This window comes from Salminus brasiliensis, chromosome 12 (assembly GCF_030463535.1).
Source record: "Salminus brasiliensis chromosome 12, fSalBra1.hap2, whole genome shotgun sequence".
Classification (NCBI taxonomy): domain Eukaryota; kingdom Metazoa; phylum Chordata; class Actinopteri; order Characiformes; family Bryconidae; genus Salminus; species Salminus brasiliensis.
Window position 1 is genome coordinate 8,539,499 of NC_132889.1, and position 24,608 is coordinate 8,564,106.

The 24,608-nt window shown below is 40.5% G+C and overlaps 2 protein-coding genes across 3 annotated transcripts; both read right to left on the reverse strand.

Moving 5' to 3' along the window:
• Nucleotides 1–2,502: 2,502 nt before the first annotated feature.
• On the reverse strand, nt 2,503–9,400 carry nmrk1 (nicotinamide riboside kinase 1). Its single transcript, XM_072694254.1, has 7 exons — nt 9,197–9,400; nt 7,808–7,898; nt 6,492–6,540; nt 4,672–4,840; nt 4,196–4,267; nt 3,996–4,102; nt 2,503–3,549 (listed from the first exon to the last, which is right to left on the reverse strand). Exons 1-7 carry the CDS (start codon nt 9,223–9,225, stop codon nt 3,467–3,469), a joined length of 600 nt encoding a protein of 199 aa, XP_072550355.1. The 5' UTR covers nt 9,226–9,400; the 3' UTR covers nt 2,503–3,466.
• Nucleotides 9,401–11,783: 2,383 nt separating this feature from the next.
• LOC140574446 (uncharacterized) lies at nt 11,784–23,537 on the reverse strand. Of its 2 annotated transcripts, XM_072694279.1 has the most exons (12): nt 23,332–23,537; nt 21,232–21,436; nt 20,393–20,425; nt 19,943–20,142; nt 19,421–19,511; nt 18,851–18,886; nt 18,653–18,706; nt 16,522–16,755; nt 15,297–15,403; nt 13,895–14,060; nt 12,576–12,657; nt 11,784–12,353 (listed from the first exon to the last, which is right to left on the reverse strand). In XM_072694279.1, the coding sequence occupies exons 1-12, from the start codon at nt 23,397–23,399 to the stop codon at nt 12,328–12,330; spliced, it is 1,302 nt and encodes a 433-aa protein (XP_072550380.1). In that variant the 5' UTR covers nt 23,400–23,537; the 3' UTR covers nt 11,784–12,327. The 2 variants fall into 2 exon arrangements, with proteins under 2 accessions (XP_072550380.1, XP_072550382.1); XM_072694281.1 differs by lacking the exons at nt 11,784–12,353; nt 12,576–12,657; nt 13,895–14,060 and adding an exon at nt 14,090–14,504.
• Nucleotides 23,538–24,608: the final 1,071 nt, after the last annotated feature.

Genomic DNA, 24,608 nt, shown 5'->3' on the forward strand with positions numbered 1-24,608 from the left:
CATACAGTTTGGGACAAAACACTTGCCCCTCAGATCCAGCCACTCAGATGTGAAGTAGCAATGATAAGCACATCACAGCAGCCTGACTGCATTGCTCTTGTATGCAATGGCTGAAAGTCTGAGATTCATTGACATTACCAGGTGCTGAGTATCTTCTCTGGTGATGCTTTGCCAAGCCTCTAATGCAGTTAGCTCCAGCTCTTGCTCGTTTTGGGCCTTGTTCCCTTAGGTTTTCCTTTCTGTATAGGGAACGCATGCTCAGTTAAGAACATTGCATTTTTTTTTACTTTGAAAAAAATCCCCTTTGTTTCCTTGGCAGTATGTGTGGGATCATTATCTTGCTGTAGGATAAACCCTACCTAATGAGTTTGGAGGCATTTACTGGAATTTGTGCAGATAAGAGAGTGTTCCTATCCATCTCATTCATTGAACTACTGCCTCCTGCAGTTACAGGCACCAGTGAAGTGTGCCAGTAACTGTGTTAGCTTTCAGTAGCCTTCAGTTTGATATATGTCGAGTTCTTGCTACGTGTATAATAGTGACTTAGTTTGACACAGTCTGTTCACTCACTCTCACAGACTCACTGACACCAACGCGAGTCAACCCGAGCTTATTTTACCTCTTCTCTAAACCTGAGTCTCTTTGGATGGCTTTAGCTCCATGGCCAGGAGACTAGCGTCCTCTCTCCTGTGCCGGCTGGAGAGAGCTCCTGGGCGCTCCTTCCATAACAAGCTTCAGCTCTCCATAATCCGGGGAGAAACTGGCCAGTCACACAAACCGGCTGTTCTTGGATAAAAACAAATGCCTCGGATATATTTGTGTAATCCCTTCTCCGAAACAGCCTGCTACGTTCACGCCTCTCTGTCTGTTGGCGAGCATGTCAACGCGGTCACTGTCTTTGTAAAGAATTATCTTGAGATAATTATCCTGAGATCATTTATTTTAGAATAAATTTAAGAAAATTAAAAAGAAAAATGTCAAGTCTTGCAGGCCAGAGTTTTTTAACCATGAAATCTCCCCCTCCTTATGTTCTCTTGGGGGCCCCGTACCACACTTCTAGGTTGCACACTATCACAGATCCCAAGATTACACACAATTCATATATTTCAAACCTTCCAAGCAGTTTTTTCAAATATACAAATTAATTTAAACATGAACGCTAAAATGAGTTCAGAAAGCTGTAGGGATTCAATTACAGGTCTGGACTAGATTGCACTGGTTTTGCGTACGGTCATTCTTAAGTTTGTGTCTTCTCTAATCCCTTAGTTACACCAGTTAGTTTCAGACTATCCTTTTACTGAACCCGGTTACACCACAAATCAGTTTGATGTGTCTTAATTAGTAACTAATGCACAGTTTATGGCCGAGGTAAACACTGTTGCTTTTATGTGACAACAACAAATATATAACCTATCAATCAACACACTGTATTACACACACACACACACAATATATATATATATATATCATCTCAAAGTTAAGCATTAGCAAATATACATGTACAAGTACACAGTAAGTTGAATCATTTATATATATATATATATATATATATATATATATATATATATATATATATATATATATCTTTAAAATATGTTCATTGGGCAATTTCATATATACCAAACATACTTTTAAATACTTCATATTTAACACAGACATTTTATGGCCGTTTTCATACATTGCAAAAATTTGATAAATACCTTCTGAAATATTTTTTTTATATGGGACGTATTTATTCAGATTTATTTAAAACATGTAGGTTTTCTATGATTATAATAGTAACCAAGCCATCAATTGTTTTCATTTTTTAATAAGATTAGAATGTTAGAACACATTAATCTGATTATAAATGAAAGCGTTAATGATGAGTTTTTTTAACCTTAAAGAATAAAAATAGACTAAAAAGAGACTGAAGTGAACAATAACAACCTGTGAACAATAACAACCTGTGAACAATAACAGCCTGTGAACAATAACAGCCTGTGCAGAGCTTTGTAAGCATCGTCGTCATTGTAATGCTTCAGATGAACTAACGTTACTTTGCGTGGCTCTGTTGCTTTAACCTCTGCTGGAGAGGAAGCCTGGCTGCTCTTTGCACTTGCTTTCCACTTTTGCCAGGCCATACAGCAGTCTGGACAGAGAGTCTGATGAGCATGCACCTCTAGTACTGATCTACTATCTACTAGCATTTAGGTAATTGGAGAAACCAGTAGCGTTCAATACTGGGCAGTTAACAACATGGGATTCTCCATGTTATCCTGACCATCCGGGTGAGTTAGGGCTATGCTTGTGCTGGAGAGCTTTAAGACCTATGATGAATAGCATTTAAACATACAGTATTAATGAGGAGTACAAGCTGACAACCAAAACCATTTTAAGCCTCTATTTTTTACACGCATGAATGAATACAGACCAAACATAGAAGGAAATACAATCAAGACAAATTAGAAATGTATTTCTTTATTTCTCAGAAATTATTAATAATATTGATTATGACAACAAATAATCACGACAAATAAATTTCAATCGTCTGTTTTAGGCAAGTAGGAATTATACAGCTCCACTAGCTTAAAGGCAGCAAAAATAATTATTACTATTAACTATATAAACATTACTTGGATGGTCCATTATAGATGACTCATATATGCTTACCTGACATTCAACTAACCTTCAACTGAATATGTATTAAACCAACCCTGAAACATAAACCTAACCATATCCTTACCAGTGTGTCAATTCTAAATTCTAACCTTAACCTTAAATTAACCCTAAATCCTAGTCCTAACCCTAACCTTAAATTAACCCTTAATCTTAACCGTAACATTAACACTAACCTTGCCCTAAATCTTAAATCTTACCCTAAAAGGGTAGAGTTACAGGCAGGATTAGATTTAGGTTTAGGGTTAGATTTAGGTTTAGATTAAGGTTAAAAGGCAGCAAACATAATTATTACTATTAACTATATAAAACAATTACTTGGATGGTCCATTATTGATGACTCATATATACCTATATCCTAACCCTAACATTAACACTAACTATGCCCTAAATCTTAAATCTTACCCTAAAAGGGTAAAGTTACAGGCAGGGTTAGATTTAGGTTTATGGTTAAATTTAAGGTTAAGGTTAAGGATTTAGGATGGATTCAAGGTTAAATGTAGGATTACATTAAATTTTAGAATTCAGTTGTATTTAATACATACTCAGCTGAAGGTTAGTTGGATGCCAGGTGAGCACCTATGAGGCATCTATAATGGAACATCTAAGAAAAGCGTAACTGAGGAAAAAAACTCAGTTTTGTTAAAATGTTGTTCCACTCTCGAAGGAAATTAAACATGAATTCAAAAAGGTGGACTTTGCAGCCAGATGATTATGACACAAAATGCTCTATACAGAATTTAACAGATGGAAACTAAAGGCAGCTTGATTATGTTTATTAAATAAACCTCAGACTTTCTACACAGTTCTATACAACTGTAAACATCTGCTGGATGTCTTCAGAAACCCTGGCCAACAAATCTTCTCTCTTCTGAGTGCCATCTAGAAAAACTAAAGCAAGAGCAAATAAATGCACTGCAGAATGTCCTCAGACTTGTCCTCAGATTTCCTCAGCTTACACTGTAGTTTTCTCTTACTTTTACGTATTTTCCACCTTAAATAATGCAGCAGTTATGGTTTGCTGTTACAATGTGAACAATGTTGCTACGGCACTATTTAAGGTGGAATGGAGAGTTAGAATTAGAAGCCATCTTTAGCTTTTGTTTTGGCTGCTCACTGGTAACATCACCACACTTATCAGTTCAAATAAAGCTATGTTTTTCGCCCCCTGATCATGAGTCACTGGATTTGACCGGGGCATCCCTACTGGTGGGCATGTAAACACGTGCTCTACCTTGGTCTAGTCTGTTCTGGATAAAGAACCCAACATTAACCTCATCTTCCACTCCTCTTAGTGAAGCCCTTCTTGAGAGAAATGCAGGCGCTTCAATACTTACCCAAGTCCTGCACTGTGTCCTCCATTTCCTTCCTGTTTTTCAGATACATGGGCCAGACATGCCCATCGAAGTAACCCACAGGGTCCGGAGGAACATAGACCCTCGAGCTGGTAAATAAACAAGCAAGATAATGCCGACATGGAGAACCAGGAAGCACACACAGAATCAACAAATACAAAAAAGTGTGGATCAGCTCCTACCTTCTCCTCAGCTTACACATCTCATACGGAATCTGCAAGAAGTATCTCTTGTCAAACAGAGTGTTCAGGGGCCTGGTAATGTGAAGCACAGTCAAACACTGCAGATGATTTGTGGTGTGGGGTAGTGCAGTGTAAGACTTTATTTATACAAAATAAAGACCATGGCACCTCCTATACCCACTGACCACAACCTATAGCACACTGCCTCTCCTGCAATGACAGCGATCTCCCATCCACTCTTCCAGTTATTCCTTATATTCTTGTGAGGTTCTTACGACACTGAACAAACAGTGAAATATCTTCTCGCCAAGCTCATCTGAGGCACCATGGGGTTTCACAAGTTCTCACTACCAAACTCAAAACTCTGCATCTCTAAACCTTCAGTTGACAGAAGAAGGTAAAATGTTTGTCACGGGTGATGTTGGACAGTTAACCATAGTTTTCGTATGACTGGGACGAGTGGAGCAGTTATTTACCCATAATTAAAGATGAGAAATCCCTCAACTATGAGAGAGAATATGTCATTGCCCTTCTCGGACACGGGACACTTCACTGTAAGACCTTGTGACTGCATGAACCTCTGCGGGTCCTGCATCCAAGACTTGATCTCATGCATCATCCTGTCCATGTGCAGGGCGTCCAACACTGCAGAAGGAATAGAAACACATGTTACTTATTTATTTACTTTTTGAACTTATCTTCCTTACACACTCTCAAGTCCCGCAATCTGCAGCAGCTCATAAAGCCACACATACATCCCGCCTCTGCTTAGGACTGTCATGGTAATTAGTTAGTTAGTTAGTTATCGACTTGTCACACAGTATACGGACATGACCTTGATGCTGCCCATTGTGTTTACAGGCGTCTACTTTTTTCCATTTTGGTACTGCCAATTAGCCCACTCATCCGTAGCTCCCCCTAACACTAGCAATGCTCCCGATACCAGGAAGTTAAATGTCTCCTACGATACATGCAAAGTCAGCCTCCCACTGCCTCTCTTCGAACTGCTGCCGATGCGGCCTTGCCGGGCTTGGAAGAAAGAGCTGGAACCTTAGCTCCTCCGCACCGGGAAACAGACGCCTGTGCCAGCCAACATTGCTTAAAGGGGAGAGAACACCATCAACCCACCTCGAGAGAGCATGGCTAATTGTGCTCTCCCAGACTCTAACTGCTGATGGCAAAGTCATGTCACAGTGATAGCGCATTAGACTGCTGAGTCACTCAGGGCCCCACTTGCTGATTAAAGCCAGTCATGCTGTTCTCTTGTGCCCTCTCTGACGGAGGCGAGTGACAACAAAAGAGTTCAGTGAAGTGGCAATGACCAATACATCAATAATGGCGTCTCCATACGCACAGAGCGGGCTGCGACGGGTAGTGGTGTAACGGATCCCCACCCCAATGTTTAACTGCCAAATCTTAATCATAATAGTGTGGAGTACAGCTTTACTGCTGCTGTAGTCTTTTACACTGTTTATTCAAGGTATACGTGCACACTTGAAGCTTGTATACCAACGCAAGACAAACAGAAACTGCTTTCACCTCGCAATGTTGGGTCTGTTGTGAAACAAAAAAGAATCCTGGAAAGGTTCCAGACCATCACACGTGCCATGACAAACCTTATGCATGGCTGCAGAATCGCCACGTAGGATTTCGCTGTATCTTCTGGAAATATGTCGTCAGTCTGTTTAGTTTAGAGTTTAGAGTCCAACTCTGCCAAAGCTGCTGTAAGAGGTGCAAAATATTTGCCTCCCTTTTTTGCCAGTTTTGCTGAACTGAAAAAAATGTCCAATCTATGACTCAAAACCCATGAGTTTTATAAGCCATTACACCCCAAACAGTCTTTGTTTGTCATTGTGGCAGGCCTTCCCTCCACTACTTCCGCTACTAACAGCCAATGAGATTAGTCCTTCTTAATATACAAATTCAACAGGACCACCACAGAGCAGGTATTATTTGGATGATGGGTCATTTTGAGCAGTGGCGGTACGAGAGGATCAGACACAGCAGTGCTGTGCACCTAGAATAGTCCACCAACCAGAAATATCCAGCCAACGGCATCCTGTGGGCAGCATCCCACCACAACTAGAGGATGACCAACATAAACTGTACAGCAACAGATACAGAGCTTCTGTCTCTGACTTTACTTTATCTACAAGGCTAACTGTTGGAACTGAGTGGAAGCCAGTAGTTATGTTAGCATATTTGGTTGAGCTATTTGTAGTTTAAATATAGGGTAGTTACAGCACACAGGCGAGTCTGTGGAGATGCCCCAACAAAGTAAGTAAACAGTCCTTACTGTCGTACTGCTTAAAGCCATGGCTGTCAACCGGCACCACTGAGTCATCCTAAAACACAACCGCAGAACCACACTGTCAGTCAAAGCATTCAAGAGTTTTCAGACCACACAGATCTACATACAAAAAAACAGACCTCCTATATAAATAATAAACAATAAACTAAATAAACAATATGACCATCTCGTAACAATGGGTTAGGGTCTGGGATATACATTAGATGGTAACTGGAGGTGTGAGATATTGGCAGCTGTGAAGCCATTAGGGCCAAATTCTTCTGACCAGACGACTGGGTCTGGTGAATCGGCAAGGCTTGCGAGTGAGCTCCCAGTCACAGGGATGGGGGGTTCCTACTACCAGTGGTCCAAGGAAGTCCAAAGAAGGACTAACCTCAAGGTTACACACCTAAAGGTCAGTGATGTTTGAGGAGAATGAAGGCTATCCTATTTACAAAAGGAGTGAAAGGCAAGCAACTCTCAGGAACCCACGCAATTAGCTCCTGGGCTCATCCAGCATCTGTATTGCAATGTTAGCACGGCACACCTGCCGGGCTCGTCTAGCACGCCCCGCTTGCCAGACTCGTCCAGCATCTGTTTCGCGGTGTTAGCACGGCCTACCTGCCGGGCTCGTCCAGCATCTGTGTCACGGCTTGCTTAGTGGAAGCTAGCATTACTTCCGCAAGGCTTTATGTGTGTAACAGCTGTGCTGTACTATCTTCATGCTTTTGGACCATCTATAAAATAGCTTCCTTGACGTGGTGTGAGACTAGAGTGATTTATGTATGCAGATTACACAATGCTAAAAGATGAATTAAGGCTTCAGTGAATTAGCTAGTGTTAGCTAGCTACATTAGCCTAGAAGTTGTAATGAAAAATGACGAAAGAATGAAGTTATTATTATTACAAGACCCCGAGCACTTTCTGGTCCTGATGTAGCAACACAGCAACTGGAAAAGGAAACCAGTACGGCACGCCACAGCCTTAGTAACCATTTGCCACTGCAGTGGAAAAGAGGCCAGAGTGCCCATGCTACGCCCTGTCCACTGCCTACAACGGACACGCGAGCACTGGAACCGGATTTGGAAGAAGGTCGTTTAGGATGACGATTCCCATTTTTTTTTTTCACTTCATGTGGATGGCCAGGTACATGTGCCCTGTTTACCAGCAGGATGTGCTAAAAAAAGTCATCTACAGTCAATCGACAGTTACACTCCATAACCACCTAGATTACAGTGATAATCTATAATACTTCTATTGTCTCCTAAATAAGATTCTTATAGATTCCTCCCATTTTTCAACTGCAGAATGGATGTTCTTACTTTAAAGAAAGAGTCCTGGGAAATGATGCAGCTGTTGGGGAGAACTGCCTGAAGGCTTCTGCTCAACGTGCTTTTACCTCCATTGGTCATGCTGAAAGAGAAAACACCACTGTGAATAAGAAGGTGAGAGAATCACGGTTTCACAGGTGTTTCCTGGTCCTGTTTCAACACTGCAGTATCTTTCCTAAAACACACACAACTGAATACAAAATAAAATAGAAATAGAAACTCAAAGTGTTGAGCAACTTCAGTGGAACTTCTTAACATATCCAACAGCTTCAGAATTAGCATTAGATTTATTGGCCACGTATGTTGACACACATAAGACACATGGTTCATTGGGGTCTCTCTAGTATTCAATACACACTTCACCTCCACTTACCATATAGGATCACTTAGACTGTGGTCCATCTGCATACTCTGCAGCCTCCTTTCACCCTGTTCTTCAATGCTTAGAACCCCACAGGACTGACCACCACAGATTAGGTAATATTTGGGTGGTGGGTCATTCTCAGATTCTCAGCACTACAGGGACACTGACGCGGTGCTGGTATGAGTAAATCAGACACAGCAGTGCTGCTGGAGTTTTTAAACCCCTCTGCATCACCACTGTACTGAGAGTAGTCCTCTAACCAGAAATATCCAGCATCCTGAGACCACTGATGAAGGACTAGAGGATGACCAACACAAACTGTGCAGCAACAGATGAGCTTCTGTCTCTGACTTTACATCTACAAGTGGAACAACTAGGTAGGAGTGTCTAACAGAGTGGACAGTGAGTGGACAGACATGGTGTTTAAAAACTCCAGCAGCACTGCTACTGTTTCTGATCCACTCGTACCACCAGCGCAACCCACACTACTAACACACCACCACCACATCAGTGTTAGTGTCAGATGCTTTTTTATTAAGACCTCTTGAGAAATTATAATATTAATAATTGTTTATGCCAGGAGGATGGATATATAAATACGTTTTATATTATATAATATATATTAATTTTAGTGGACGTAAAAAATAATAAAAAAAGGAATAAAAGCTTTTATTTTTGAACAGAACAACAGAAATTGCTAATTGTACTCCTTTCATAGAATAAAATAATTAATAAAAGAACACACACTGTACAATGTACACAGTATAAAGGCAATAAGTAGAGTTTATTAGACTCTAATGTTCTCTGGATTATTTTAGTGCAGATTAAAATGATGACGGTCTAAAGTGGGAGGTCCCCAGTAAAAGTGCCCAGCAGCTGATCAACGCAAGGTAAACGCTGAAAAAGGGAGCAGGTGCAATAACAGCCCCAATAACCTAAAATATCCCACTCAGATAAACCGTGGCTGCAGTCAGTCAGCACCTACTGCTAATATAAACGCCCTGAAGGTTCCTCACCCCCCGATTCCGACGATGAGCTTCTTCATGGCCTCGGAGGTCTCAGGCGCTCTCAGGCGGGCTCGTGGTTTTGAGGGCTCGCTGAGAGCTGCTGCGGTTTGTCTGCTGTGAGAGGGTCATGCTGGACAGGGGGAGATACACAGCTCCGACTGGACGGGACAGCCGTTCCTTTAGGATCCAAAGTCTCTTACTCGTTGACCACGCCACGTGTTGTTTACATGCGCTGTGGCGCCCCCTGCTGTCCAGTACCAGTGGAAGAGAAGGGAAATCCGACGCTGGCCGCTGGATGGCGACACTGACGCGCCGTCTCGCAGAGCTGAAGCGTGATCTGTGGTCGTGTGTGTGTGTGTGTGTGTGTGTGTGTGTGCATCAGTTTTGAAGATGCAGAAGGGTCACACAGGGTCTGCTGATGGATTATTATTGCCCGGTTCACTTCCCTGTGACTGCTAATGGTGCTGCCCTTTTTGGGTCTTTTTTTGGGTACCTCTGGTGACTGTGGATAATTAAGAGAGTCAAAGATGACCTGATATCCAGCAGGTATGAAGTTAAAGATGATGCTTTTGAAACAATTTAAGCAAGATTATCATTTTATTTACATAAAAAAAAGGTTTTCTTCTGACCTCTACTATGAGGGTCATATTTCTGCAGGTGTCACCGCACAGTAGAACAGTGCCCCACCACTCTGGAAATGCTGGAATTGCTATCTTGTTATAGCCATCTCCCACTGTCTGGGCTCCAGTTATTTGCATCAGCAGATTGCTAGGCAGCTGCTTGCAGGAGCCCACTGTCCAAATCTGTGCCCTGTTTACTATATAGTGCACTACTTTGGGCTTGTGCAATTTAGTAGGGGAATGTGAAAATGTAGTGCCGAATATTCAGTGCACTGCAACAGCCCTACAGTGCTCCATAGTTCATAGCGTACAAACAGTGTACACTAAACAAACGTGGATTATAGTCATAGTGATCTGGATTTTTACATGGAGGGGGCAGTGAATAGGGCACAGATTCGGACACAGCTAGAGTTTTTATTAAGCTTTGAAATTTGCATCACCTGACCTTTCCTAACGATGATGAGGAACAAGCCATAGCAAGTTACTTAACCCCTTTAGACCCTCTGAGTAGGCCTAAACTTCTGTTCTTCATGTCAAAAGTACATTATTGCCACAATTAATGTCAGCTTCATGAGGCCTAAAACAGAACCCTGTGGCACTCCATAAAATGTGCTAATCTGCATTAGGACTAATAATGGAATAAATGACCTAGGGTGCATAAAGCTTGCATAAAGATGCATAAAGCACAAAAAATGGGTCAAAGTGTGTCTCCAAAACTCAAGAAAAGTTCTGGTTATTTGTAGCTTTTTTTTGTGTTAGACAGGTTTCATCACGCTCAGCCTGACCACTTTCAAAACTATCAAACCAGAGAACTGTATATTTCAAATCGACTGCTAGGTCCAGGAACTCATGAAGAACTTCAGACATCTTAGGAGAAACCGTGCCACCCTTTTATGTTTGCCAGAGGTGGGAAATTTGATGTTTTTTCACTTCAAAATTGTACAAAACAAAAATAACACTAACCTCACTTAAAATGAAAAAAAAAAAGAAGTCAATCTTTAACTTGATGCCTTTTGGAGATCAGTTCATCTTCCACTCACTATTCACAGTAACAGAACTTTTAAACAGGGGTGCCCAGTCTTTGCCTGCCACTGTATTTCATAAAAATGTTGAATGCTTTACTTGAACCACTTTACTCCTAAGATAACTAGAATATTATCATACAGTGGCATGTGAAAGTATTCACCCCCCTCCTCTTTACAACCTGGAATTATGGAATTGAAATGCTGCTCTGTGAGATGTTTAAAGTTTGGGATATTTTTATCCTCCTGTCCCTGGCCTGTCTGGAGTGCCCCTTGATCTTCATGGTGCTGCTTGCTTGGTGGTGGCCCTTGTGCAGTTTTGTTGCAGACTCTGGGGCCTTTCAGAGGAAGAATATATACACTTTATTCTGAGATCATGTGACAGATCGTGTGGCACTTAGATTGCAAACAGGTGGATTAATTATGTGACAGATGAACCTGAACATTTCGAGTTTACATTTACTCAGTTTCTTTGGTTGGGCAGTGAGTGAAGGAGCAGATGGAAGACTCAGTTCGCCGTTCTGATATCTCCATGTTCACAGTAGCTGGTTTATATGTGTCAGCACCTTTAGCAGCACTGTGGTTACTCAGGCCACCAGCAAATGGTGCTGGCTCCTCATTTAGGGGCTGACTTATGTGTTGCAAGTATGTAAAAACGTGACACAGCCAGGATAACCCCTGGGAAAGCCTACCAGACCACTTTGTTTGTTTTGAAAACGACTATATTAGGCTTTTGTAGGGATGGCTGCGCAGCACACTGATACCATTTAGTACGATATTGTCACCACAACCCATTTAGAAAGACTACTGCTTTCAGTTGACATGGAAAGAATATTAAGGACTGCTGCTTTAAATACTGCAAGCTGTGTATCTATGAAAGGATCTCATCATTGTATCATGATCGGTACAAAATTGTACAACACAGTGTGATAAACAGAGTGTTCAAATCACAGGTTCTTAAACAGATTTTTTTAATGAATTTAATGAACTGAAAATAAACAAAGGTTTCTTTAACAGCTTTTTAGCTTTTTTTTTTAGCTCCCCCAGAGTACTCAGAAACGTTTAGATGGTGCATTAAAGTCTGTATGTCTGTATCAGCACATCAACCCATGCTGTTTCCATTTTACCTTCAGAAAACCGTCCGCATGTACAGACGAGAGACCGTCTTGCAGCTGCTGGGATTTCTAGAGCTTCACATTCGACTTCATTTGTGGAGAAGTGCAGCAGTCTCTGAGAACCTCTGAATGTGGCTGGCGTGATCCAGTCCTACTCCTGAGTACCTGGCTTTTCACATAGTCAGATGAGGTTCAAAGGTGATCCGATTACGTCACCAAACACAGATTAATACTGTATGTAGGTACATGATCTCTGGGCAAGATGTGAGCGTTCATTTGCTTGCCTTAAACCTGCCTCAGGTTTTGTTCCATTAAAGTTTCAAGTGATTCACATCCACCTTTTCCTAGAATTCATTTGCTGGTCATGGTCACAATCATCACAATCAATCTGGCAGACTGGACTGAGCACCTGAAATGAGAAAAAAAAAATCACAACACAATAAGAAGGTATACTACAGTATCTGGACAAAAGTACTGGGACACCTGCTAATGCATCCCTTCATATTGTTTACATGAAGATCAAATGTCCAGATGTTTGAATGTTTCAAAAAAAAAACAAAGGTTTTCATGTGATGTACTAATATTTGCACTGGAACGTAGATGAAAATGAATAGGATGCTGTAAAACTCACAGAGAGGGTTTTCTTTGTTCTCCTTGGTGCCTTCAATGTGTGGAATGACGAAGGAGCTCAGACGAACATCAGTGGCGCTGAACTGCGAACACACTTAACTTAATTCCCTTATTGGTACATTACTAGACCTCTACAGTCTTCAGGCAATACACTCATGTGTGATGGGGCCGATGGGGACATCACAAAGTGAAGATAAGTGACAAAATCCTTTTTAGAGAACTCATTTTTTCCCATATTTTGAGCCATAATTTAGATTTATTTGCGTTATTTAATTGCACCTTATTGAGTTAAATATGAAAATTCTGGTGCACTCTGAAACTGAATATCAGGATTTACTGCTCTGGAATTATGTCCAATAAATAAATAAGGTCATTCTGAATAAATAAATAAATAAATAAATCATCATTTGTGCTCTAATGGCTCCATAATGACTCACAGTGCCACTTGTAATGCAACATGCACTAAACTCACAACACTCTTTCCACACAGTTATCACAGATCCCAGAGATCTTAATGACATGTCTGGGACATGCCTTAGTGAATTTGTAGACTTCACTTTTAAGTTTATTCTCATTTGCCCGTTTGCACAAGCTAGTTAACATTTACTTCACCTTGAGTTCACATCTTTCTCTCGCTAGTTTTGATATAACAATTTACCTCTTTGAGAACAGCTGTTGCACATTTGAAAGTATTCGATTCGGGGGTTTTTTTATTATCTAAAAGTGCATGACAGGGAGATACGTTTCCTCCTAAGAAAAAAAAAAACCCTAAAGATTTGTTCACCTATTCACAACCGAGAAGTTGAAAATTCAGTTCTGCTGGGTCTGGAACTCTGTATCTTCGCCTTAGTTGATGATGAAGTAGTAAAACTTTTCCCCAATATAATGTAGTGGTGGGCTTTTGAGCGTTTACACTCATGGCAGCGGCAATGTATGAAGCCGAAAACCTTCTAACTGGTACATATCTACCCTGCCCCCCTCCTCTAAGCCCCGCCTCTGGAGACTTCTCATTCATATGCTGACGGTGGAGACCAGCAGATACAGAGCATGCATATACACTTTTTAAGCATATCTGAGATTGTCTCCTGGGAACATTTTCTGACATGGTGGATTTGCCTTATTATTATTATGATTATTATTATTATTAGTAGTAGTATTAAACAATAGTAATACTAATATTATTTACGTCTATGCTATTTATTATTAGCCCTTTTATTACATTACAATTCATTCTTTTCTTAACTATAAAGACTAATAATAAACCTCTCTGGATTATTAACTGTGCAGACAGAAGTGAGTGCTTCTCTCTCTCTCACTCACAGGCAGTTCTCGGGGTGCTCTGAAGGCTGGGGGGCCGCTGCTGTACATCACCGTAAAAGGCTTTTTCCCCGTGGTGGGGTGCTGTGTGCAGCACATGCGCAGAGAGGCAGCAGGCAGGTGGATGTGCCAGGTGCGTGGGTATTCCTTCAGTAGCTCACACACCATCCTGTTGTACACACACACACACACACACACACACACACACACACACACACACACACACACACAGAATTTACAGACTATTCCACAACAGAAGATCCAAGCTTATTCTGTAGAAGGATGTGCCATTGTCACGGAAAAACCTCATAACTTTACAAGAGGAAAAGAGCACCTTCTTACCATTTAATGGAAGACAATGTAAAAAGATTTTATTTTGGGGCATTTCCAAAATGTCATTAAAAACATTTTGACACAATGTAAAAAAACAAAGCAAAAATGGAGATCCATAGTCTACATGCCTAGATGATCACACACTTGTCTTGAATTGTTCAGAAATCTTTAATTGAATTGGTATTTCTTGCTCTTGGGCTCCCCCTACAGTTGCAGAGTGTAATTCACTGCTGTAAATACAGATCACATTGACAGCTGGGCACATGCATTTGTTGACAAGCTGAAAGACAGTGAAGTAAAAGAAGCACGTGAGCATGTGAATATAATCACAATAATAAGAATAATGATGTTAATTTAAGGTTAATTTGCCACATAATATTGCTTTATGCCTGAATTTTGTTAAGTACATGCTTTAGGTTTGTACAGTGCTAATTGGTGGGGTGTTCCACTAGCAGCCTCACAGTTCCACTACAAAACTGAAGAAGCACAAAGAGCTGCATGGGGAATCATTTTATGAATGAGAAGAATATTGCTCACCCAGACCTACCACACAGAGCGTGGTGTCAGCGTGCTGTGACTAAGTAACCACCAATGGAACGAGTTGGATTTGCATGCTGGGACTTAGCTGGTTAAAAGAGCATTGCTGGGGCTGCATTGCTGCGTTCTGGGCAGAGCTAGGTGCCTTTGCAATAAAGAGGTGAAATGTTTCCTAACGCCTAATGCCTCCGTTTCTTCACATCACAATATGTGTGGAGCCTTATATTTAAGCTGTCCTCACACAACAAATGCTGGCTAAAGATGTGTGCAGAAGTTTGTAATGATTGCCCAAGAAATGCTGTAAAGTGAAACCTGTGGTATCATCTCTATCCCCATTCCCATGCAGGTCAGACTTCAGACACCACACATGCTTTTCAAGACCAGTGTGATTAAATTTGGGTTAAAAGGAAATTAGAAATAAATCATTCCTTCAGAAAATACTGAATGCATTTTTCAGTTTGAAGCTGCTTCCATGCGAGCTTCTGAAAGAGGCTTTAAAAACCACCTTACTTTCAGTAGAGAGTATTACACTTACTCGTTGAGGAGGGACTCAGTGACCAGGTCCAGGTATCCAGTCTGGCGATGGTGTAAGACCAGTGAGCTGGTGTTCACATTTAAGTGTTTTCTCAGATCACGGTTCATCTGAAGAAACAAAAGGAAACAAACAAAACAAAAAACAATGGTGATTTGTACAATAATAATAATAATGACGATAATGTCTGGGTGCTTGACATTCAAACCTGCTTGTTTGCAATTGAATGCAATTGAATGTCATTATTTTGCAGCTCTGATTAACAAACTGGATTGCACATCATCCATTTATTTGCAATATGGTACATGACTATTCAGGACCATTTTCAAAAGCTAAATGTGTTTAACAGCATGTCCTCTGTGTAGGACATTTTCAGCTTTTACATTTTTAAAATGTCAAATTGAGTGTATGCAGTTAAGAAAAAATAAATAACAATAATAATACTAATAAAAGTAAATAAAATAAAACAGCATCCAAATGATTTATCACCTTTATAGCTTTACCAGTACAAAACTAGTAATGCTGTAGTTTCACTGATTATTTGGATAAGACTGTTGTTGACAATAAATTTTGTAAAACTGTATATTGTATAATTACATGGTTTGGATGTTAAGATCTACAGCAGTAATAATATGAAATGCTTCATTCTGTTAAAATTGTTCACACTAGTAGTAATACAGAATGGATGCATGTTTAAGCCCTTGGAGTATTTTTTTGTTTTAATTTCAAGACCCATTACTATTACAAATTATTTAGTACCTAGGGCTGCACAATATATTGGTTTAGCATCGCCATCGCAATGTGCGAATGCAAACACGCATTTATATATAAAAAAAAAAGTCTATTGCTGCTTTCGCACAAAAATCTGCATTGTTCTCATTTTCCATGACACATCTACCAGAGGCACATTTATATCTACCCAATCATTTTGTTAATCCAGTCTTTGACAAATGGAGGATTTATGTTAGTAAATAATATAAAATGTCATTTTTTCCCCACCCCAATATGGTGCAGCCCTATTACTAACTACGATTAATTATTCAGTGACTGCTATAATAAAGGATGAGGACTGAAAGTATGGGCCCACATACCCAGACTTTTAATGTTTAATTTTAATGTTTAAAGTCACATTTTAAAAAGTAAAAAAAAAAAGAAAACAAACTGAAAACTGAACACCTACTGATTAACAGCTACTGCTTAAGTGTGTGATAAAGCACATGTCTCTTACTACTAAGAGGAGGTGCTTAGGAAGTCTGGAGAGAACTCCTAGTGGATATCCCAGCTGGAGAATCACTTCCGCCAGACACGCTGCAGCATCGCAGATTTTATTCTGCGTTAGAGGAAAGGCCTCCACCCATTTGGAGTAGTAGTCAGTCAGTGTCATGATGTATGTATGTCTCTGAGTGGTGATGGGAAACGGCCCTCTTACATCCAGACCGAGCCACTCCCATCTCTCTTTAACCTACAGGAAAGTGTTAAAACTGAAAGTGAATTGCACTGCTCTTCATTTTAAGCAATAATGAATGCAACAAATATACATGACCTGCGTAGGCTAATGAACTATTATTTTGCAAGAATTATAGATATAAAAATACAAAACCATGATACTTGACGATATTTTCATGATACTCAATTTATAGTACAATATTCAGGTTGGTCCTGGAGGGGTTAAAATGTATTAGACAAAATGTCCCAGCAATACAGTAGTGCTACATATAATTAAAAAAACAACAAATAAATAAATACATAAAAAAATCTGAAAACTATGAGCAAAATTTAATTCATCATTTGCAAGTCAATCACACTTCTGTGAAATCAACCTGTTCAGTTAGGAAGCACCACTGATTGTGAATCAATTTTACCAGCTGTTGTGAAAATGGAACAGACAACAGGTAGAAATGAGATGCCATTAGCCAGACAACCCTTATAAAGTCATGGTTCTGCAGGTGGTGACCACAGACCATTTCTCTGTTCTCATCCTTTCTAGCTGATGTTTTGGTCACTTTTACATGTTGTCAGTGCTCTCACCCCTAGAGGTAGCATGAGGTGATGACTCATAGAGGTTGCTCAGGTAGTGCAGCTCATCCAGGATGGCACATCAATGCAAGCTGTGGCAAGAAGAACTCAGCAGAAGGACCGCTACTTCCTCCTTTGTGCAAGGGGGAACAAGAGGAGCTCTGCCAGAGCCTATGAGGGTGGTATGAGGGCCCTACGTCCACAAGTGGGGCTTGTACTTACAGCCCAACACTGTGCAGGGCGACTGGTATTTGCCAGAGAACACCAAGATTGGCAGATTCGCCACTGGCACCCTGTGTTCTTCACAGATGAGAAGGTTCAGGTTCACACTGAGCACATGTGACAGACATGACAGAATCTGGAGATGCCGTGGAGAGCAATCTGCTGCCTGCAACAGTCTCCAGCATGACTGGTTTGGCAGTAGGTCAGTGTGGGGAGGCATTTCTTTGGAGGGCCCGCATAGCCCTCCATGTGCTAGCCAGAGGTACCCTGACTGCCATTAAGTACCGGGATGAGATCCTCAGACCCATTGTGAATTCATATGCTGGTGCTGTGGGCCCTGGGTTCCTTCTGATGCATGACAATGCTCGGCCTCATGTGGCTGAAATATGTGTCAGCAGTTCTTGCGTGATGAAGGCATTGATGCTATGCCTAGCCTAGCCTGAACCTGAATCCAATCGAGCACATCTGAGACATCAGGTCTCGTTCCATCCACCAATGCCACGTTGCACTACAGACTGCCCAGGACTTCACTGATGTATTAATTCAGGTCTGGGAGGAGATCCCTCAGGAGAACATCTGACGCCTCAACAGGAGCACGCCCAGGTGTTGAGGTCGTACAGGCACGCGGAGGCCACACACACTACTGAGCCTCATTTAAACGTGTCTTGAGGAATTTCCACTGAAGTTGGATCAGCCTGTTATTTGATTTTTCACTTTTATTTTGAGTATGATTCCAAATCCAGACCTCCATGGGATAATAATTTTGATTTACATTGATCATGTTTATGTTATTTTGTTCTTAATGCATTCCACTATGTAATGAAGAAAGAATTTCAACTGGAATATTTCATTAATTAAGATCTAGGATCTGTTATTTTAGTGTTAATAGTCTCTGTAATATTGGTCTAAAATGGCTGAAGTTGTGTTGCCATGGCAGTGCACTGCTCATGTATGAGATGATGTATGCTCATGTTTGTACTGCTCATGTATGAATGCTTCGCTGCAGGATGCTTCCTCTGCAGTTCACTGCCATTGCCACTTGGGGAGGCAGAACTTCCAATAGCTGCTAATTTGCCCTCATCCACCTACTATCACAATGTAAACAAAGCATCAAGACTTACCTCAATTATATGGGGTTTTGTTTGTCCTGAGATTCCATAAACTACATGTGGCATCTGTTTAAAAAAAAAAATAATAATAATCAAATGGATTTCACTCATAATAAACTCATAAAAAAACGTACATAATAAAATGAAATGACACACAAACACATCCTATTATATACGCAGTTAAAATCAGTGGAATTTTAAATCACTTACAATATTCAATTCATCGTCCCCATCCCAGTGAAAGCTCTGAAACAAAAAACAAATACATTTTTAATCCATTCAAATCTGATGATTTTTGAAGGTTGAATATGTTTTGCAAGTCACTTTAACTATGTGTATAGCATTAAAGCCCCTGGGAACCTAAATCTGAGTTTTCTATCTAATTAAGTGAATCAGACCCCTCAGGGCCCCCACTGTGAATATACAAAGTATGTCTTATGAAGGTCTTCACAAAGTCTAATAAATGTCTGCTGTATTTCACCAGTATTGCTTACCTCTCTATGTGGATTGGGTGATCCTAAAAGTGGGTCAGGTTTACCTACCAGCATAATATTGACCAGGCTAACTTGGCCGGACCGTTCTCAGAAAGAATCATTTAGGTGATTTCTGAGGAGTGTTTTATCAGATTTCTGCTTTGTCTTTTCTGGTTAAACTTTGCTGAACGCTTTGCCTAACTCCCTAGTTTAGTTTTATACAAAAATAAACAAAAAATCAGCTTATGAAAACGTGTTCCAGGGGGCTTTAAACCTGTCAAAAATATATACCATAAACGTACATTACCCTGGGCAAACAGTAGCCACTGTGAAAGAAGCTAGGTATGGTCATGCTTCTTTCCAACCATTCATCTCCAAGAATTGTCCAGGCATGTGGCCTGTCAACAGAAGAAAACACAGTCACATGATCATTTTTTATATATTTGTGATGTTGATGTTAACATTTTTAACGCAAATTAATCTTTTTTTGTTGAGCTTCCAAGCAGTAATGCTAGTTATCTGGCTTTTTGCAGCATTGCCAGCTAGCAGAAAAACTGCAAATTGTAACCCTCTGACCCTATTCTGGGCACTAACTGTACTGAAACGAAATTCTTAATGCTCTACAGCCTTCTTTGTCTTTTCAGAACAACCAACAGCTCTGTTCATCATTCTGGACACGTCTAACACTTCTCTCTGTTCTACTAGTTTATCTGCAACCAAATAAGCTAATTCTACACTCTTGAATAACAGAGCGTCAACCAGAAACTGGTGCACAATGCAATTAAATAACCAGAACCTAAATCCCTCCAGAGTTGGTATGGCTACTTACTGGTTTTCAGGTTCCACCAGGCTTGGGCTGGAAGAATGTATTTGAGCAGGTTCTTGAGCAGTTTCTGGTTCCATACTGGCCTTTTCTGGAGAGGCTTCCTGTGACTGCTGTGATTGTTGTCCAGTAACTGGTTCAGGATCTGTGCTGCAGTGTGATGACCGTCTTGAAGGCAGATCGAGGATAGACTCGTCTACAGTCCCCTTCATTTGCATCAAAGTGAAGGAAATAAGGAGATGAGACCACAGTCAGATCCGAAGCAAGTGATTTATATTCAAGGTGAACATAAAGCCGATTGGCACACTAAGAAGTGCACTATGCCAAAATGCCTGGTGGTGAGATGGTGAGACCACAGATGGTGGGACCAAAGCTATAGTGTATATGGGAACATATTTTGAGATTTTTTTAAATATGTAAAAGAGACCAAAACAAAACAAAAACATCAAAACTCACCAATGCCCGTCTACTCCTGGGGTCAATCTTTCTCTGAAATGAAAGAGATAACATATGCAGATACATCAGGCAGGTTTAGGACTCCTAACAGACTATTGTATACCTGAATGTGAACCTGAAAGTCAAATAGCTGCAAAAGCTAAACTGCAGTTTCTAAACTGGTATTTTTTCACTGCTCTGAAATGTGAATTTTAAACCAGTTAAAAGCTGTTTAGTCGCCATTGTGGCCATTTTTTATTTTTTCAGCTCTGACATTTTTCAAATATTTAGTTACTGAACCAGTAACCGTTGTGCTTTGAAGAGCTTATCAATCTTATTTGGGATCAGACCTAAAATAAGTAAAATAAGTAGGGGCAGTGGTGGCTCAGCGGTTAGAGCGCCGGGATATCGATAACAGGGTTGTGGGTTCGATTCCCGGGCTCGGCAAGCTGCCACTGTTGGGCCCTTGAGCAAGGCCCTTTACCCTCTCTGCTCCCCAGGCGCTGGAGTTGGCTGCCCACCGCTCTGGGTGTGTGTGTGTACTCACTGCCCCTAACACGTGTGTGTGTGTGAGTGTGTGTTCACTACCAGATGGGTTAAATGCGGAGGACACATTTCGCTGTACAGTCCACACTGTACAGTGACGAATACGTGCACCTTTACCTTTATCCTTTATCCTATAAAAAGTAGAACTCTATAAATATCAGGATTTCTAGCATCTATCCAGTATTTAAGTCAGAGTTTCGTATCGGCATCGATATCCATACTCTGTATCGGCAGATCTTTGAAAATCTGGTATTGGTTTCAGAAGGGAAGAATTGGTATCGATCTCAGGCTCAAAGTAGTGTACTGTTTCTGACCTTCTTGTTCTGCAGATGGCCAGGGAACGAGAAAATGGTGGGAACCGCCCAGGTGTGCAGTCGTCTTCTGGGGCCATCGATGAGAACGTAACACTTTCTCTCAAAGTGACTAGAACAGATTTTACTGTGTGGCTCGGGAGTCCAGTCTTTCCATCTCATGTTCCTCAGCCACTTCTTAAGCAATTGAGGGTTCTTCAGTGGGAAGCTGTGAACAAGGAGAAATACACAGAAGGTTGGCCTAAAAAGAGCTTTAAGTGCTAAACGTTTGTGTGTGTCTATGTGTGTTTGTGTGTGTATGCATGTTGAATTCCCATCCACAAGGTAGATCTCCCCATCACACTGAAAAGGTGAGGGCTAGCAAATACGTCCTCTGAAACACTGAAAGCACCGCTGCACCTTTTTCCAGCTGTTGCCAGTGCAGTGTCAGCAGACAGCTCAACACACTTAAGGGAGGTTACGGCAGCAAAGAGATGACCATGCTGGCTAGCATCACGTTGTGTGATGGCGTGGAGAGAGTGGGTCACCCCAGAGAAAGCAAGGCTGATTATATGGTCGTGCACTCCAAGCCACAGATGGCTGTGGCACCGGCAGGGATCGAACTTGCAATCTTCTAATGACAGGGTCAGTGCTTAAATGGCTGCCTGAAAGTGTGACTTTCAGTATCAGGCTCTACACCATAGCCTGACGTGCACATCCCCCAAAATATGACTGCTAGACTACAACAACTGTGATTGGTCCGCTTGGTCTCATCATATTTCTTTATGGATTGAGAGTACGCTGATGTGAGATAAACGGTTGCACATGATGAATTAAACCAATCTTCCTACACTTCCTCGTCCAGATCACTCAGTGTCAGGACAAGCACCGAAACTCTCCTTCTGCCTCACCCGGTTCACTGCCCAGGCGGACTCTCCTCTCCTCTGATAGCGTCTCCAACACAATTTGCTCAGTTTCAGTTAAGACTAGCTGGTACATAAAGTCAAAGACTGCAAATATTTGAATATTTGTGAGGGCTGACTAAGATACACGTTTGCATAAAGGACATAAAGGAACGTTTTTTTTTTGCTTTTTTTTTTTTATCTGGTTCCAAACGTAGTAGAATGTAACATAAGGAATCCTGAAAATCCTGAAACTAGGTGACCCAGGGTGTCCAAACGTTTGCATTAAACTGTATAAGGGCTTTATTGGGCATTAGCACCTAAACGTTCTCGTGTTCCAGCTCGTGTTCCATTTAGAACTAGGTTCTAAATGTCCAGGTTGTCCAAGATTTTCAGGAAATTAAGGAGCCCTACATTTTTACACACTACTGTACAGGTTATGCAGTCACTTCATATCCCACCCCCATGTGCAATTAAGAGTCTTTTACTGTAAATAATATTGTTTATTGCTTTTTTTAATTCTTATTTATATTGTGTACATAGTGTAAATTATTTATCCAATTTTTTTGTAACTGAGTGTCCTGCTATCCCTTTCTGCTGCTACACTGTGAATTTCCCCACTGCGGGACTAATAAAGGATTATCTTATCTTATCTTATACTATCACATACTCAGGTGATAGTCCTCTCACTCTCAGTATCCTGCTGAAAAACCCAGCCTGGCCAACTCATGCTGTTTAAGCCGGTTCACCAGCAGAGACTACATGACTGATGGTTTAGCTGGTGGCAGTCAGGGGCAGTGGTGGCTCAGGGCTATTGATGACAGGGTTGCGGGTTTGAGACCTGGGCTCGGCAAGCTGCCACTGTTGGGCCCTTAAGCAAGGTCCTTCACCCTCTCTGCTCCCCGAGTGCCGCAGCAATGGCAGCCCACCGCTCAGGGCATGTGTGCTCACTGTCTGCAGTGTGTGTTTCCCTGGTGGGTGTGATCAGTATGAGCAGTATGAGCTGAACCGTTAAACACACAACCAGCACAGGGTGTGTTTTACCCGGAGGACCAGCTTAGAGCACCTGAAACCAGCTAAACCAGGGTAAATCCTGCAGATGTAGATAATTTACACACATCCGTAAATGACATAAATAAATGTACTTGTGGGAAGTAAAGTAAAGGGTGTTGGTCAGTCGTATGAGGTCTATCCCCCATGTTTATCTGCTGAATGCGGTCACCTGTGGAAAGCGAGGCTCTTGTCCTTCGTGTTGTTTTTACAGTTATAAGCGCAGCAGTAAAACACCATCTTCTCTCCACCTTCAGCAGAAAAGCGCCAGTGGGGTTGGACTGCTGGGGGGAAAGCGCACAGCTCCGGGTTAAACTCGGGTTAAAGCCTCGGAGTCGCTGCGGATCCACCGACTCTCTCTGAGCAGCCCAGCGCCTGCAGATGTCAACACAGTCGCGTGCCAATGACGTCACCAAAGCGTGTCTGGTGAGTTGTCCAATCAGGAGCCTCCTTTTCTTTATTTCTCCTAATGTTTTATAAACGTGCTGTATATAATATATATATATATTTATTATAGGAAACTCTGTGTTCTCTGTAGTGTCAGCAATATATCAGCTCAATATCAGTAATTAAATACACACACACACACACACACACATATATATATATATATATATATATATATATATAGAGAGAGAGAGAGAGAGAGTGACAATATTTGAAAAATCATATATTAATGTAATATATTTATATATATATATATATATATATATATATATATATATATATATGTGTATATATATATATATATATATATATATATATATATATATATATATATATAATCAGCCACTAACTTTGTCAGTTCTTTCACTATATTTTTTGTTTGATTGTTGTTGTTTTTTCATTTATAGGAATGGTGCATTTCAGTAAAAAAGTTAACATAAAATAAATAAATTAAAAAAATATTTTTCTACTTAACATTTTTACTGAACATTAATTCTGTATTTTTACCTGCATTTATCTGTATTTACTGGTATGGGAATGGGGCTGTTCAGAAAGATATAAAACTGCACTGCACACTACTGGACTGCAGTGTGTGTGTGTGTTCAGTGAAGTTCAGTAAAAAAAAAAAAAAAAAAACAATATAACTATTACAAATAAAATAGTATTAATATTAAGTAAACCCAGTAAAATAATGTTCAGTAAAAATGTTAAGTCAAAAAATATTATTATTTAGTTATTATTATTATTATTATTATTATTATTATTAATTATTACAAACAAAAACGTTTTTCTCATGAATTGTTCCACATATTTTTTCTGATATAAAAAATAATATATTTGTTACTGTCATTATTTAAAGTACAGTATATTATTCAGTTTTGGATATGGATAAATTATTTGAATACAAATGCCTTGTAATTCCATTTTTGAAACATTGTGCTAAATCTCAGAATTGTCCTATGGTACGACTGTCTCAAACATGATTTAGGAAATGACAACTTT

Coding starts and splice junctions, on each gene's coding strand:
- LOC140574446 (XM_072694279.1), bottom strand. CDS start 23,399: ATGGTGTTTTACTGCTGCGCTTATAACTGTAAAAACAACACGAAGGAC. Junction 18,707..18,850: donor GGGACGATGAATTGAATATT/GTAAGTGATTTA, acceptor TTTTTTAAACAG/ATGCCACATGTAGTTTATGG. Junction 15,404..16,521: donor CTAAGCACCTCCTCTTAGTA/GTAAGAGACATG, acceptor TTGTTTCTTCAG/ATGAACCGTGATCTGAGAAA.
- nmrk1 (XM_072694254.1), bottom strand. CDS start 9,225: ATGAAGAAGCTCATCGTCGGAATCGGGGG. Junction 4,841..6,491: donor TGGCTTTAAGCAGTACGACA/GTAAGGACTGTT, acceptor TTCCTTCTGCAG/TGTTGGACGCCCTGCACATG. Junction 3,550..3,995: donor GGACACAGTGCAGGACTTGG/GTAAGTATTGAA, acceptor CTCTTGCTTTAG/TTTTTCTAGATGGCACTCAG.